This window comes from Lissotriton vulgaris, chromosome 8 (assembly GCF_964263255.1).
Source record: "Lissotriton vulgaris chromosome 8, aLisVul1.2, whole genome shotgun sequence".
In the NCBI taxonomy this organism is placed as follows: Eukaryota; Metazoa; Chordata; class Amphibia; order Caudata; family Salamandridae; genus Lissotriton; species Lissotriton vulgaris.
The window spans coordinates 549,764,414-549,781,222 of NC_141696.1; the positions used below are offsets into that span (position 1 = coordinate 549,764,414).

Below are 16,809 nucleotides of genomic sequence, written 5' to 3' on the forward strand. Positions count from 1 at the left end.
ATATTAGCTGCTTCAGAAACTTAGAATACTGTGTCCTTGCATTGAGTATAAGCTTTATCCTTGAAATGGTTCTGTTATTTCCGTACCATGTATGTTCTGTGATTCAAGAACAATATAGCTTTGCTATTATTATAAGGGGTCACATTCATTAAGATTTTGTTGCAATACTCCTTAAGTCCTAGGAGTTCTTTGGTATATTCCTGAGATTAGTGAGTAAGCTAGGGGTTCTACTTAGTCACATCTACACATGCACCAGTTTGTGTGACTCAGGCTCACAGAATTTAGCCAGCAGGTATGATTCAGTATTGCACCTAAAGCCTCTCTGAGGTTGTGCACTGACTCCACTTGAGATTCCCATTATACTAGTGAGAGCATTGCCTCATCGTAGCCTATTATGTTGATACTATAGAAGCTACTGTTAGTAATGGGTTTGTGAACTTTCCATCTGATTGATAATATTTAAATAGTAAATTTGTCAGGATATGTGAGGTAATTTCACATTTCTAGTGTACACACAACCGTTGGTTGGACATGTATATATTCAAAAAGTTTTGCTGTTACTTGTTCTAGTTCTAAATGTTATGATTGACACAGGAGTACGCCAGGAGTAAATCGGATTCACTCTTGAAATTAATGAGTAAAGCAGGAGTACTATAATAGTAAGTTTCACCTATTCATACATCAATTTGTATGGCTCAGTCCTAGAGGTTTTAGCATAAGCCCTTGTTTCAGTATGGGATAGGGTTTAACACTACTCTAATAGTGTCCAGTGACCTCATTCGAGATTCTGATTAGCCTAGTGGGACCAGTGGCGCAGTGATTCCTAATATTTGTATTAAAGTCTGTTGATTAAAACCTTGGTAAGTTTGTGCACAACTCGGTGCTTACTTTGTAGTAAAATAAGTGCAATGGCCCATGTCAGGAGGTCACTGCAGCTTGCACCACCTATTGCCCCTGCCAGCACTGTCAACAGTAGTACCAACACAACTATTCACAATTACACTCTTACAAGTCTGAAAGGTAATACTATTCCAAGCCCCCAAATCTATAAATGTGTCTTAGGCAGAAAGTCCTAGTATTTTTTAATTTATACTGAATTAATAAATAACTGTTGATGTGCTCATCTCTAAATTAGAGAGACAGTGCCGCCATGTGGCATACTGTCCTAAGTGCCTGTTTTGACAATTAAATGCAGGTGCCGAGCACCGGAAACTACCGGCTCAAATTAATCACAGGTCCACAGCTGCTCAGAAAGTCAAGGATGATTAGGTGAACCCCCTTTCTTTTACAGTCTGAATACTCTAAATGCTGTTTCCTAGGAGCTCTGCATTTGTAATCATTTAGTGAGCCCAGGGATCCTTGAAGTTATTCACTCTGGTGGACTCAGGGATACAGGTAACTTTTGCGTTCATCATGCATTTTGGGTGACAGAAAACAAGCACCTGCTTCATCTCGCATAGCACTTGACTGGAGACTGGAGAGTGACTCTGCTAGTGAGTCAGTCTGTCTTCCAAAAAAGGTGTACACTTTTCATCATCTTCATGTGAAAATGCTTTCAAGGAAAGACCTCACTTTTCTGAGTAATGAACCAGTAGAGTCGGTCACACAAAATGCTAATATCTTTAATCATGGAATGTTCATATGATGTTTGGTATAATTGTTGTTTGCTTGACCATGTAGGTAGCTCATGGTGGCAATCAAATTATAATGTATTTATATATTTATTTCTTAAGTGAATTCTATAGCGTAAACATGACCCAGTCCTTGGTGTAGGAGCACTTTACAATTAAACAGCAATCATTTGCCTTCAATGTTTACAAATGTACAAATAATATACATATTAAGTCTTAATAGGCGTCAACTCACGTTACAGTAGTACATGACATGACATACTTGCATTTAGAATGTAATACCATTCCTAAAGAAAACGAGATGTCAGCAACTGGATACAGAGTTCCAAGTCTAGTCCAATATCCATGTTTATTGATAGAGGTATCCATCAGCCCTGAATCTTGTGTACAGACTTGAGGTATCGAAATAGGGCTGATTGGGGCCCATAGGTAAGACTTAATGAAAGCCCACTGACTTGTGCTATCCCCGGAGTCATTGCTCTGAGATTAGTAGTACTATCATTCTGTTTACCTTCACCTACTAGCACAGCTTAATGTAGAACGTGCAGGAATTACTGAAGGTCTCAAAAGGAGCCAAGAGTAGACAGCAGTTAGTTAAGGGAGAAATTTACTCGTGAGAAAGGACTTAGCCTCTTTTTTGAATCGCAAGACAGAGGTGATTTCTCTGATATTCGGTGGAAGTGCATTCCAAATTTTTGGTGCAGCTCCCGAGAATGCTCTATCATAAGTTCTCTTCTTACGGAAGAATGCTGGTTTCAGTAAGAAATCTGCAGACCTCCTTGAAGATCTAATGCCTCTGGAAATCGTAATTTTCTGGGAATGATAAAGTGGTGTTACGTAGTTTAGAGCTTTGTGTGTAATACACACAATCTTTAGCTGAATTCTTGCCTCGTACAGTTGCCATTTGATCGCTTTCAGATGTGGAGTGATGTGGTCAAATTTTCTTGTACCCGTTAATAGTCTAGCTGTAGGATTGAGGCAAGCTTTTAGTGGAGCTGTTGAAATCTTAGGAAACCCTGCTAGTGTTGTTCATCCATACTCAATCCATGAGATAACCAAAGCTTGGACTGCCGTTTTAAGGTCAGCAGTGTCGAAGAACTGTTTAAATTTTCTGAGCTTGCTCAGATGCAATTGGGCATTGTTTCCCATAGTGTTGATGTGTGCTCACATGTTTAAATCCTTATACAGTGTGATTCCAAGAGACTTGGCAGAATCAACTAGAATCAGAGTACCTTTTAGCGCTGTGATCAGTTTGGACCATTCTTTGATCATCGTGGAGGATTTAGGAGGGGAGAGCAGAAGGAATTCTGTTTTCTGCGAGTTGAGCTTAAGATAATTGCTAGATAGCCAGTGAACAGTCTTTTGTAGTGCTTGGTTCATTATGTTGATCTTTTCCAAAAATGTGATCTTCATATACAGCTGAGTGTTGTGTGCATACATGTGGAAGGAGATGCAAGCCTGCTGCAGTACTTCAGTGAGTGGCTCTATATACAGATTGAATAGGGATGGGGATAGAGTTGATCCTTGTGGAAGTCCAATATGATTCAGGATGGATGGGATAGATTGTGGTTCACAAGGAATCTTTGTGATCTGTTCTCTAAGAAGGAATAAAACCATTTTGGGACTGTCCCAGAGAGACCCATCCTATTCTCCAATCGGTCTAAAAATTTTCTATGGTTTACGGTGTGAAATGCTGAAGATAGGTTGAGGAGGACTAGTAGGCAGGTTTTGTTGCGGTCTAGAGGAAGTAGAGCGTCGTCAACTATGTGCATAATTGCTGTTTCCGTGCTGTAATCAGGTCTAAACCCTGACTGGCAGTCGTTTAGTACCTCACATTCTGTGATGTGAAGGTTCAGTTGTTGCTGAGCACATTTTTACAAATCCTGAATAGTAAGGGAATGTTTGTTACCGGCCTAAAGTTATTTGGGTCAGAGGGGTTCTCGGTAGATTTTTTCAAAAGAGGAATGACCTGGTCCGTTTTGGGCAAATGAAAATTCAAGAGGTATCTGATGGATGACAATGCAGGGATTAAAAAATATCGTTTAAAATCAGGGCAAAATGTGCTAAAACATTAGGGGCCACATGTATGAAGCCTTTTTTTAGGTCGTATATGTGCCAATTTGTAGAATTGGCCCATTTGCAAATGCAAAAAGTCATTTTGGACCACATTTATGAAGCTTTTTTGAGGTCACAAATGGGCCGATTATCAGAATCAGCCCATTTGCGAATCCAAAAAGGCATTTTGACATGTACCAAACCCAAATTGCGATCCGGTATTTGTGCTTGCGATCTGGTATTAGGAAGGGGCTTGTTTAGGGCTCCCTTTCTAATACCGAATCACATCGGTATGTATGAATGTTTTGTGACCTAAATGTGGTCGATAAATGTTCTCAGTCTACCACCTACTTCAAGTAGGTGGTAACCCATTCGCAAATGGGAAGAGGTCCCCAGGGGACACCTTCTCATTTGTGAATGTATGTAAAAGCATTTTTTAAGAGCAGTCTGTGGTCCCACGGACCACTGCCTACTCTTTGTTTTTTAAATGCACCAGTTTTACCATAGGGAAAATGGGCTGCATTTAAAAAAAAAAAAGATTGTTTTATTTAAAATCATGGACATGGTGGTCTGCTGACCCCAGCAGGCCACCATCCTTGTTATTTTTAGTGATTTTTAGTGGGTTGCAAATAAAGTTTCATAACTTTGAAATACCAATTTCCTAATTGCGATTCACAGGAAATCGCAATTAGGGGCTTGCTATTTCACACTTTCATACATCTGGCCCTACTTGAAAAAATCGAAGTAAATGGACCACGTCACATTGATCTCAAACTTAGTTCCAGAAGACAAAATTAGTGAGAATACATGTGCTTGCTCATTTAGTGTTGAAATACTATAGGCTGATGAATACCACACAGCAGTGTTAGTATTGCCACTAACTGGAACATTAATAAGTGGTATACACACAGGAACACAGATGGCAATGCTGCACCTTTTTATGCACTGTCAGCTAAAAAGTGACATCCAGGGAGACACTTTTGCACCAGATATCTTTTAGAGATGCAATTTGTACATATTTCCCAATATATCAGGATGTACACATTTGGGAATTCTGCCCCCATTGCAACTGTGAACTTTTAGTTGGTATGTGGTTTCCAACATCTTCCGGACCTTAGTACTTAAGTGAGGAATTTTTGTATGGCATGATAACTACAGTGCAAACTTTAAATACAGTTATTTTTTTGCATGTCAATTTCCACACTCTTCTATCTCGAACCTGGTGCTGGCACTAACCTAAATCATTAACAGCTCTATCCAGAGACGCAGGTAGGGGTGGTCTTTGATGCAAAAGGTGGTCCTACAATAGGAACTGTCTCACTAATGCACTGCCTGGGGGGAGTAGCTGATTACCTTTACTTTAGTGGCACCATAAGCCATCGCTTACCTTCTCTGTTAGATTTCCCATATTAAGATGTCCTACAGTGGGAAAAAATGGCAGATTAGTGGCTACAAGTGTCTTTCACCACTACAACTTAGGTGACACCATGGGAAAACACATCCATATAAACTGACATCCACCCATGTTGGACAGAATATGTGGCTGCAGGGATGGGTAAAACTGAACTGTAAAACAAGAAATGACTAGCAAATTACATTCTTGAAGGCTAGGGGAGGTCAGTTTATTTTATTCCCTCCCCAACATTGTTGTTTTCTGCTTTTCTAAACCAGCACCCAACTAGATTTTGCAATATCCAGCTATGACATAGAATGGTCTAATTACCAATATTATTCTCATCTACTTAATAATAGGACATCCCATTAAAAATCAAAGTTCCTTTGTTTCCTTTGTAAAGTCTCTGAGATGTAAATGAGCACATATTTTATACATTTCATCTTTTTTTTATATCTATTTCCACAAGTCTTTTATTGGGGATTCCAAATGGTTAGCCCTACGTTGTCACATACCGCTAACAATCTACCGGTCACTATTTCCATAAATATCATGCTAACCATTCGTATTGTTGATATGGACATATAATAAGAAATTACCATTGTAAATTGCCATGCATTTTACAACTTTATTCACTCTAATGCATTTGATCCAGTAGATCTGAGAGGGCAGTAGATCTGAGTGCCGTCCATGTATAGCTGGGATTTTTCAATTTACTGAGCGCAAGAGCACCTATATATGTTGGTGAGTAGTGTTGACTAGAGGAGCCCTGATGCATACACTATGAGACTTTCCTCCAGGTGGATTTGGTTGAGCAAAATATTATAATAGAACCAAAATAAAACTCTCTCTGGGCACATGTAAAAATCTGTAGTAACGTTCCTGAAAAAAAATCAGCTACATCAATGTCAAGGTCAGATTTCCAATTCTGTCATTATATTGTATATCATCTTCTTGAAATTAAAAGAGAATCAATAATTAAAATTAAATTCTGCTGTGGTCACATTGATCATCAGCCCTCCACCACACACCTCTTATTTACTGGAATACTTACTGACAATTGGTGAGCCGGGAGAGAGTGGATGTTGAAGACTGTCCCAGGTTTGCAGAGAGGAGTATGGAACTCCTCTTTCTAAGCTCTTTGATTGTCCTGACCCACCCTAATCTCTTGGTGCTTTCATTGATAATGATACAATGTGAGAGAGAGGGGCAATGGAAGAGAGAGGGGCAATGGAAGAGATATCAGTGGGTCTAGATGGAGTGTGTGTGGGTGGACTATCCTAGGCTCTGTTCCCTAACTCAAATGCAAATGAGCTCTGAAACATTTTACATATTTCCACTGTCCGTAAATGGGATAGAGAAGGGGTAGCTAGGCTAATTGACAATACAAATTGGTCTTGATAGGGGTTAAACGCTTAGACTATCACAACTTCTCTTTCTAGAACATTAGCAACTCACTCCCACTTCAAGACAAGACCACTTGGTGGTGAGGAATTGAGAAAGGTACGAGCATGTAAATACCTAGAAAGACATTTGCATTGTTGTGGATTTTTTATTAAATAATCAATAATATTAGTAGATAATAATATTTTCTGTTGAACATCCTTGGTACTGTATGATTTTGTGATTTTGTACATTGAGTATTTTGGGAATATTTTTTGGCTGATATATTTGTTCACAACATTAACAAATTGTAGAAGTAATATTGGTGAATACCCTTAGTGTGCAATAAATTATTGGTCCTTCCAATATGATTTCCACTTTCATGGTGGCTGTCTACCTTTCTTCACTCCCCTGGCAAACACATACCTCTCAACAAGTAGACAATATGAATTTACCTACACCATTTAATGAAAAATATGCCATTTTCAGAAATGAACAAATCATAATATGGAGTAATAGAATGCCAGATACAGATCTCTAGTGAACAGAAGGGTACAAAGGGTAAATGGGGACATTCTACAATTTGTTATATAATGTCACACATCCGACCCTCTGCACTAGAAGGGTGGAACTTAATAGCAATTTGCAGCTACAAACTGGAAGATAAGTAGGCATGGTTGAGTATGAAGTGGTTTAATTGAGGAATATTGTGAAAAATTGTGAGGCGCTGGCAGATGTTGTTTGAAATACATATGACGCAGCAGCACATAGTGGGTATTCACCCAACAATTCTCTTACAGCAACCGTTTCAATTATGTGCAACAGAGATCATGAACTTTAAAATTGTTTCTCCCATGCTGTAACAGCCCTTTCTTATGTTGCTGTGTTGAATAATAATTTCAAGCTATTTCTTTCCCAGCTCATGGGCTAAAACCAAAATTATTTAAAAGAGAGAAATTCATCCTCTGGACATTTCATAACAAATTTCACTGAACGTTTTGCAAAGAAATAGTTCTACATGTTGAGCAATCATCTTCTGTAATATCATCAAAACATTTAGCAAAATAACTTTGAAATACAATTACACAGCTATGATCTGAAATCAGAGTTGAGTGCATTTGACATAGGTCTTACTGGGTCTTATCTGTATTATTTATCTCACCAATTATTTTAATAAGTATTGCATCAAACTTGTAGATCATTAGATCATATTTATCTAACAGATGACCCAATCTCTAATTCAAATTCCCTCCTGGTTTAATTTATTTTCATTTTCACGGTTGTATATGATGATATTAAGATATTAAATCATGTTGGAAGATGCCCATCAAAATGTTTGCTATTATTACATGTTACAGGTTTGATAGTTGCACAGCATACCAATAACCTTCTATTCTTAATAGAATCTACATTGGTATTGGAGTTTTCAATTTTTTCACAATGTATAGCAACAAGTATGAGCCTTAAATTATGTTCAGGATCCAAAACACTTTTAGGAAAATTAGTATACAGAAGGTGGCCCACTCAGATAAAACATGAACATATTTAGGTGTAGCTGTTTCTCGTAGTTTACAGATGAATGATAGTTATCTGATGTCTTGATTATCTGCTCACTCAAAGTTCATGATATAACTATTTTTCTTGATTCTTCTGAGCTTCAGTGATTTGTGTTTGATCTGTTTGGCATTTGGTGATTTACTTTTCTCACCTCAATCCAACCATTAATTATTTTTACTTGCAACTTCAACAATAATAGATTGAAAGATCCTCTCTGAATTTATCAAGTATATAAAGTGGGCAGGATTTACAATTTGTGGAGTTATGAGTTCATTGACCAATTCACAAATTGTATATACATGCTACACATGATAATCTTTCCGTTTACTCTAAACAAACTATTGTATTATCCAAAAGATTTAGTCAAATCCCAATGTCTCCCGGTGATCTTTAAAGCAATGCATGCCTAAATTGTTTATATTTATTACATTCATACTTTATGTAGAAAATGATGTTTGATTTTTAAGGGTCAGTAAAGCTATCCTCCATGTACGGAATCATTAATTCCAACAAAATCTGAAATATATCAGTGTTGATCATTCCAACCAATCCATTTGAAAATGCAACATTTTTCGAAATTCAAATATTAAATTGTCTTACTTTTTAATACTCTTTATTATGGTTTATCGTGCAATATATCTGCTAGCAGGCATATCTTATGATATGAATAGGATTTTTCAAATCACCCCAACCAATTTTGACTTTACAACTCCTCTGAGAAGCGAGGTGTTTCAGTATAAACTGGACATCACTAACAATTGTACCAATTCATTCAAGTCATCTTCTTGGGTGCAAGATTGTATTCCTTTCAGAGTTCTAAACTGGAGTTGAAAATATTTTGGTAAGGAGTGCATGTAAGCTTTAAGGTTTAGAATTTTGTCAAATTAGAGCCCATGGACTTGGCACAATTATGAAATGACAGGGCTCATGTCTGTTAAGTGAGTTTAACCATCAATGAACTGATATGGTACCTTAACATGGGGAGATCAGCAGGAGTTTCTCTTTAAGTTTGTTTAATTTATGGTTATGAAGAGACATCCATGGCTGAAAGAATACTGGGATCTGGGTGGGTAGGATAATATCCTCTCTGGTGAAATGCTAATGTCGATCTGGGTGTTGTCAGTGTAAAAGTGTAACAGAAAATGTGAAATTCTAAGACTATAGCTGAAGATATCCACACACTGTCTGATACATGTGATTACCGGGATTAAACCTGTTGCAACACTTTGGTGGTGAAGAGGGTTGAGAGTCTGACTGTTTTACTTGAATGGATCTATTTTATTTGTTTGAATCTATTTTGTATTTTACTGAGATCTGTTTTTTTATTTACTGTGAAATGCAATTCTGTGGGATATAAAATGTTTTATGCTCTCTGATGAGTATGCATAATTTTATTTTTTTCCAGCATTATTCAACCTTATACCAGTGGGTCTTCGAGTTGTTGCCATTCAAGGTGTGAAGACAGGGTTGTACATAGCCATGAACGGGGAAGGCTACCTCTACACATCAGTAAGTACTGACATTGTGTTGCGTGAAATAGTATAAATAATGAATTACACATTAATATATTCATGTAAATGTTTTGTAATGTGCTGGCACATCTCTTGAGGCCACTTTGCAGTGCTTTTTGTTGTTGATTTGATACCATTCGGTATCTGAAATCCCAAACCTGATAGAGGGCCATGGAACTGCTGGTTCCCTTTGGATGGTGTTATTTGGGGGGGGGGGCAGGGGTGGGGGGTTGGAAGGTTGTGCCTGGGTTCTCATTAAAGGAATGTGTCCCCATTGGCACATAACTGGGGGATAACCCCCTCAAGAGCAAAGTAGGTTTCAATGACCCCTTGCAGGAGAAAATGGCTGGGAATGGAGTTAGTTGAGGCTCCAATATATTTTACAGCTGTATCTTCTGCACTAAGATGGTTTTGTCTTTAGACTTTATAGTGACCATCCAGCACAGAGATTGAAAACTGTATTCATTCCCCTATCCTGCATTGCTGACAATGACATTCCAGAATGTTCCTTTGCTTGGTGATATCTACTTAATTTTTTATATGTACTGTGGCTTCATTCACACAATGGCACCTTTAACTTCTGAATCTGTTTGGCGTATCAGCCTGTCATTTCCTCATCTGATATTGCTGCTGGAATGATGTTGGAAAATGCAGTTTGCCTAGGCTTTCCTATCCTTTTCCCCCAAAGATCTTATAAACCATGCATTGAATCACAAATCTGAAAATCTGTCACTCAGGAAGTCAGTAGAGTGCTTTGGGGACTGTGAGATGCCAGTCTTCCATAGATTATGGTTGAGTCTTGCTGCTTGATTCTAAAAACTTTGGAGTAAATATATTGACATAGTTCAGACGAGACAGGTCCAGTTCTATTGTGATTCTGATGAGTTGGCCATTTTGTAGAAATTGGAGAAGTTTGCGTAAGGAATAGACATTGTTGGGTTATAGACCACCCCAACTTTATCACGTGGAGTCCGTTGAGCTACAGACAATATGCTGTTTTTCCAACTTGGCATGCTTGAATGTAAACAAAATAGAGTGGGCTATTATAAAGCTATCACTGCTCTAAAAGGTACTCTGTGATTGCACTGATTTGTGCTTACGCACTGCCTATTGCCTCATATTTCATGCCATACGGAGCCAGGCCGTTGCACTTCTGTCCCGCGAGAGGCAATTGGACAGATAAATCTTCTGATGCCCAAAGGGAAGCATTGTGTCTGTATTCGTCCTGTGACAGCATATGAAAAGTTACCTTCTGAGAAACATCACACACCAAACGGAGAAAAAAACAGGCACAGGGTCTCTCAGGGGCACGAGGACAAAGCCATGTGGAAGATTCATTGTCCGGGACTGACAGTGGAAAATTCTATCTCACGAGAAAGAATGGAAGAGCTTTGCTATAACCCCCCACGCTGACGGCCATGAGAGCTCCAAGCTATAATGCACTGTCTAAATGAAAACTCCCGAGAGGTGGCCAGGTTTAGCTACCGCCTCCTGGTATTATAGCATTTAGATTTTGCTCACGCACAGCTGCTTCCACACGCTTATCTCAGTGAGCCTGCCTTTTCTGCTTGTTACTGTTTGAACTGTAACACAATGCAAATCAACTACTCTGCTGCAGATATGGCACCCAATGGGATAGGTTGAATTGTGTTAGTGTTTTTGGTTAGTCAGTAAGAAGGTGATCTCAAGGGAAGAATGACTCACCTGTCAACCCATGCGAGCCCCATCCTCAAAGAAGCAATTGCAATGCAATTGGTATCGCATTTGTTAAAGTTAGAGCTGTTGGTGTTGAAAATAGCAATGTTTTTTACTTTTGTTGTTTTATTTGCAGTTGAGTTATTATATTTACATGGCACTATTTCCAAGGATATAAAAAAGCAAAAGTAAAAAACATTGTCATTTTCAATGCCAACAGATCTAACTTTAACAAATGTGAGACCTATTGCATTGGAAATGCAATTGGTCCCGCATTTGTTGGAGTTGGAGTTATTGGCATTATAAATGTCAATGTTTTTTTACCTAGCCATGTTGCAGGGTGCAGTACTATATGTGGCCGAAATGGGACCTCTTTTGGCCACATATAGTACTGCACACTGCAAAGTTGGTGTTATTGGCGTTATAAATGCCAATGTTGTTTACCTAGCCATGTTGCAGGGTGCAGTACTATATGTGGCCAAAAGAGGTTGCATGGGACCTCCGTTGGTCACATTTGACACTGCACCCTTCAGAAAATATGGTAAATGCACCCTACCCATAATCATTGCATGCAAGACAGTACCACAAGTACATTCAAATAGCTATGTCCATGTATACAATTAGTTGCTTTGAAATGTGTCAAAAGAATTATTATAATAATTCCAGATTAGGTTGTACTCTGTGTGGAGCTGATGAAAGGAAATTTATAGAAGGTCTCATATAAATGTGAGATGTGCAAGTGAGTAAAGTAACCACAGCCAACCTTGCTTAGGACCAACCATGTATCCTGCCTGAAGCCCATTAAGAACGTAGTGCTCTGAGGCTGTAATTAAAACCTAGGGAATAACAAAACATGTAACAGGGATTGTTCTCATGGGAGGTTACAAGAAGAGACAAGGTGGTACTAAGGAGGGACTAGTAAACCTATTGACCAATGAAAAGCCATCATTTATAAAGGACGGGGACAGGAGTCAGTTAAAATGATAGGCAGAAAGTTGATGGAGTTTTATGTCCAGATCCTGAATACAGCATGTTTCGAAGAGACAGACAAAGCCCTACGTAGGCGAGACAGGAATCAGTTTAAAGGAGCTGTCCAACGTAGAGAAAAAACACTTCTCTTTGCCTAGTCCTGCATTGCTAACAGTCACTGACAATAGGCCTTCCAGAATGTTAGGCTGCTTGATTATGTCAGCTGGGGTTTTGAGTTTTATTGTGATATCATTCACCGGAGGGCTGCGTTAATGCATGCCATTAACTAAAATAAGTCCGCAGAGGAAAAACACACAGCTGACAATTTATCTGTTATTCTTTCAGAAACCACAAGACCAACCACAGAAGACCGATGTTCAATAATGTCCATTTATTTTGTACAAATGAAAAATACAAATACACAATGATAATTTTTAGCCCGTCTTAATTTAGTTACAAAAGTGTGCCACAGTTTTGGTACACTGTCCCTTCTGCGATTTTTGCATGCACGGATGTATTTTGCCTGAGCACCATACACGCATACTTGCACATTGGAATTGATGCTATAGCACGGAGTATCCTGTAAAATGCTGACATGCAGTATAGTAACGAGGGCATTGGCGTCATTAGTAACTAGAAAAGCGTAATTGAGCACCTAAATAACCATTCCAAGTTTTTGGGGACTTATATGCTGATTTTGGTGCTTACCACATCAAACTGCCATGTCCCAGTAAATACCCACCCTTTTCCCTTTGTTAAATTCAGTCCCATTTGTATTGCAATCTCAGTGCAGTTTGGCCCACTAGTAATCTGGCCCTAGGAGTGAGGTAAATGTACCTTCAGTACTCCTGCATGTATAATTTACCCAGTGCAGTTGAGGCAGGAGCTGCCTTTATCCACTCCTGCATGCCTTAGAAATGCTTTTGTGCGGTATCAATGCATTAGGATCACATATTGAAATCCCATCAATGCCCTGGTGACCATAACTGTACACAAGTGATTTTAAGGATTGCAGAAGTAGATAAAGCTGCTCCCACCAAAACCCCACCCCTCTGCTTGGTCTACAGGGGGTGGGTGGCAGGAAGGGGAGCTGCAAGTGGACATCAAGTATTGTGGCCAGAAAACATGGCTTGATCTTCTAGCTTTTGTTATGGATCATTCAGACCCTATCAGCAAAAGCGATTTCAATGTTTTTGAATGACAAGGTGCCTGGGACCATATGTACAGATTTTAGTAATTGCTATTCTTTGAAATCTCAATTCCTGATGAATGAAACCCACTGAGTTTCATTTATCGATTCCTACTGGTGTTCCATCAATCTACCTCATGACTATTAATGAGGTAGGTCGCAATTTGCGCCTGATGAGGAATCAGGCCACCATGTCTGCGATTGCTTTTTTAAATGGGATACATTTAAAAAGAAAAAAATGAAACTTTTAATTTGTAATTTTTTAAGCGCAGCTAGCGGTCCCTTGGTTCACTGCCTGCTCTTAAAAAATATTTGGTTCAGATAAGGGGCCCCTTCCCATTTTTGAATGGTTACCAACACCCTTGAGGTGTCGGTAAAAAATGATTTTTTTGTGTCCGTTATTTGGTCACAAAACATTCATACATACCATTGCGATTCGGGATTAGGAAGAGATGCCCTAAATACTCCCCTTCAAACTTGCAATTTGGTAACAGGTTGTTTAATTGCAATTTGGCCTTTTTTCAGTCTGTGAATCGGGCTGTGTGTGACCTCAAAGTAGGGTTTGTACATATGGTTCCTTGTACATAAAGTATAGTTGCAGAGGCTTCTTGTACTGCATTTAGTTAAACATAGGCCCTTGAATGCAATCAGCACAATTCTCTATTTTTAAACATAGCCCCGCTTTGAGGCATGACAAAACGGGTATTTCAGGGATTTTTTAAAGTTTAGATTATCATGTAGAGGGTCAGGATTAATATTTAAGAATTCAACACCTACAATTGAAAAGGCTCTTGCCTTGTAATATGATGTCACTAAAACTGATACTGACTGTGTGCACTTTTATTCTACTGCTGTGTTCTGTATTTCTTGCTGAATTGCTCAGCTGATCAATAAATTAATAAAATTCATTGACATCAGATCAGCCTAACCCACTGTAATTAAAGACACACTTCTTCAAAGAACACTACCACCTCAAGCAATAGGAACTTTCTTTTGTGTAAAGGTAGTGGTAACACCACTAAGGGTTTTTTTAAGGTCTGGCTTGACAGCGCAACTATCTTCAAGATGTATTGTTTATACATACTGTCTGCTTTGGGCCTACCCAGCGCCGTTTTACTCTCTCACCTCATACTGTTGGCTCCATGGTGTATCATTCCTCCTCCTATGGAGTTTAGGCATTGCAGTGCATGAAAGACTATTTAACATTTGAAATATACGCTCAGTCATCACACATTCAACTTTTTATCTCATAAGTGCATTGTATACAGAAACCAATATTTTTTTGTAATTTTTGTTTACTGTACTAAGCATTTTAAATGTGTTTGTCAGGGCTCAAGTGTGAGCCATAACCACATCCCATTCACAACTACCATTTCTACCACCACCATTGCCTCCACCATAACCACTACCAATACCACCTTCATTATCACCTCCATTGCCTCCACCGTTACCACTATCAACACCACCTTCATTACCACCATTGCCTACACTGTTAACACCACCAATACCACCATGACTACCGCCACAATTGCCTCCACCGTTACCACTACCAACACCACCTTCATTACCACCACCATTGCCTCCACCGTTACCACTACCAATACCACCTTCATTACCACCAGCATTGCCTCCACCGTTACCACTACCAATACCACCTTCATTACCACAAGCATTGCCTCCATTACCACTACCAATACCACCTTCATTACCACCAGCATCGCCTCCACCGTTACCATTACCAATACCACCTTCATTACCACCAGCATTGCCACTATCAATACCAATACCACCTTCCTTACCACACCCTTCCCTTCAACGTTACCACTACCAACACCATCTTCATTACCACCACCATTGCCTACACTGTTACCACTACCAATACCACCATCACTACCCCCACAATTGCCTCCACATTACCAATACCACCACCTTTGCCACCAATGTTACCACTACCAACACCACCTTCATTACCATCACTGTCATCACCGCCATTAGCATGACTACAGCATTTGTTTGCTGGCTTTGCTAATGCTTATCTAAATAGGCATGACCAGTTTGTCTTTTAATCAGGTTAAGCTTCCACTGGTAATGCCTTTGCTATTTATAAAATAAACAACTGTGTGGTCCGTGTGTCTAAAGGCATTTTCTGCTTTTTATTTAATTTAATTTTTTTATTAAATTTTTTGTGATAACTGCAGCACCCTGAACTTTGGTTGGGGAGAATCTTCAGCACCACGGGGTGTTGCTTGACATTTGTCATGCGTCACTCGGCTGACTGCCCTGGTGTCGCCTTCCACACGCAATTGACTTGCCGGCAGGCGCGCGCGTCTAGGCCTTAGCCACAGGGAACAGTCCATGCCAGCAGATAAGACTGGGCAGCAAACGAAAACCACCGATAGCAACCGATAGCAATCATCATTACCCAGACAGTCATTCTTCTACTCGTAAATCAAAGTGAGAAGAAACGACCTTTGAATTTCTGGGGAGACTCCGCGCTTTTGTATCTTTAGAAATGGAAGAGATAATGCAGATAAACTGAGCAATTGTGCTAGAAGGTGACAGTCTGGTTAGAAATCAAAGATGTCGTGCCTTTCACTGGGAGCTACAGCAGCTAATGAAGACATATAAAAGAGGCTTCCTCAGCTTTCAGAAGACTGATGAAAATTCCCCAAGAAACAGGAATGCAGCGAAATGAAGTTATTTAAAAAATACTCCAGACCAATAACGCATCTGAACAAAAAATAGCAGTCCGGTTGTACCTTATAGCGGTTAGCAGTTGCAAGAGTTTTCCCTCGACTCTTTGCCTTACTTATAACTTTTCTTTGCTTTGTGAGTGGATTAAAGCTTTTTAAACTATTAGTTGTGAAACGTAGTGGGCTCTTGGGTGACAGTAAACTTTCGAACTCATGTCAGCATTAGCTACCACCAGCACAAGAAACCATTTGTGGGAGTATGAGTTCTTCAGAAATAACAGAACTTAACATACTAGGTGTAGTCTCTAGGCTGAAAAAAATAGGGGATCACTTCTGTTCATGCCCATTCTATTTATGGAGATACAGCGGAGAAATGCGCTAGAAAAGCCCAAGCCAACACCCCCTGAACCACCAGGAAATGCTTTATTAGAATATCTATCATCTGTTATATTGTTTGCACCATTACAAAGGTACCATATTTCCTTAAATCAGCCAAATCTCCCCCAACAGCAGCGGTCAATCCCGTGCATATGTGATGTCCCCTGTCTGCAGCAAGGCAAGAAACACTTGCAATTTTTGCCCTTTTTAGGTCAAAACAGGGCTGCGCATGCGCTGCACTGCAGGGCATACTTTATGCAGGTAGGGAATCAAAGGTCTGCCCACTCTCCACCAATATTTTTCAATGGCTTGTGTCATTGTCCACTGTAAACTGTGGCTGTTCATTGGCCAATAG

At 39.4% G+C, this 16,809-nt stretch overlaps 1 protein-coding gene across 3 annotated transcripts in view; it reads left to right on the forward strand.

Moving 5' to 3' along the window:
• FGF14 (fibroblast growth factor 14) overlaps window positions 1–16,809 on the forward strand; it is a 1,331,526-nt gene that overhangs the window by 1,015,171 nt on the left and 299,546 nt on the right. For all 3 annotated transcript variants that reach the window (XM_086934367.1, XM_086934366.1, XM_086934368.1), the window contains exon 3: window positions 9,425–9,528. In XM_086934367.1, the coding sequence (XP_086790493.1) occupies window positions 9,425–9,528 (104 nt within the window). The remainder of the gene's footprint in view (window positions 1–9,424; window positions 9,529–16,809) is intronic.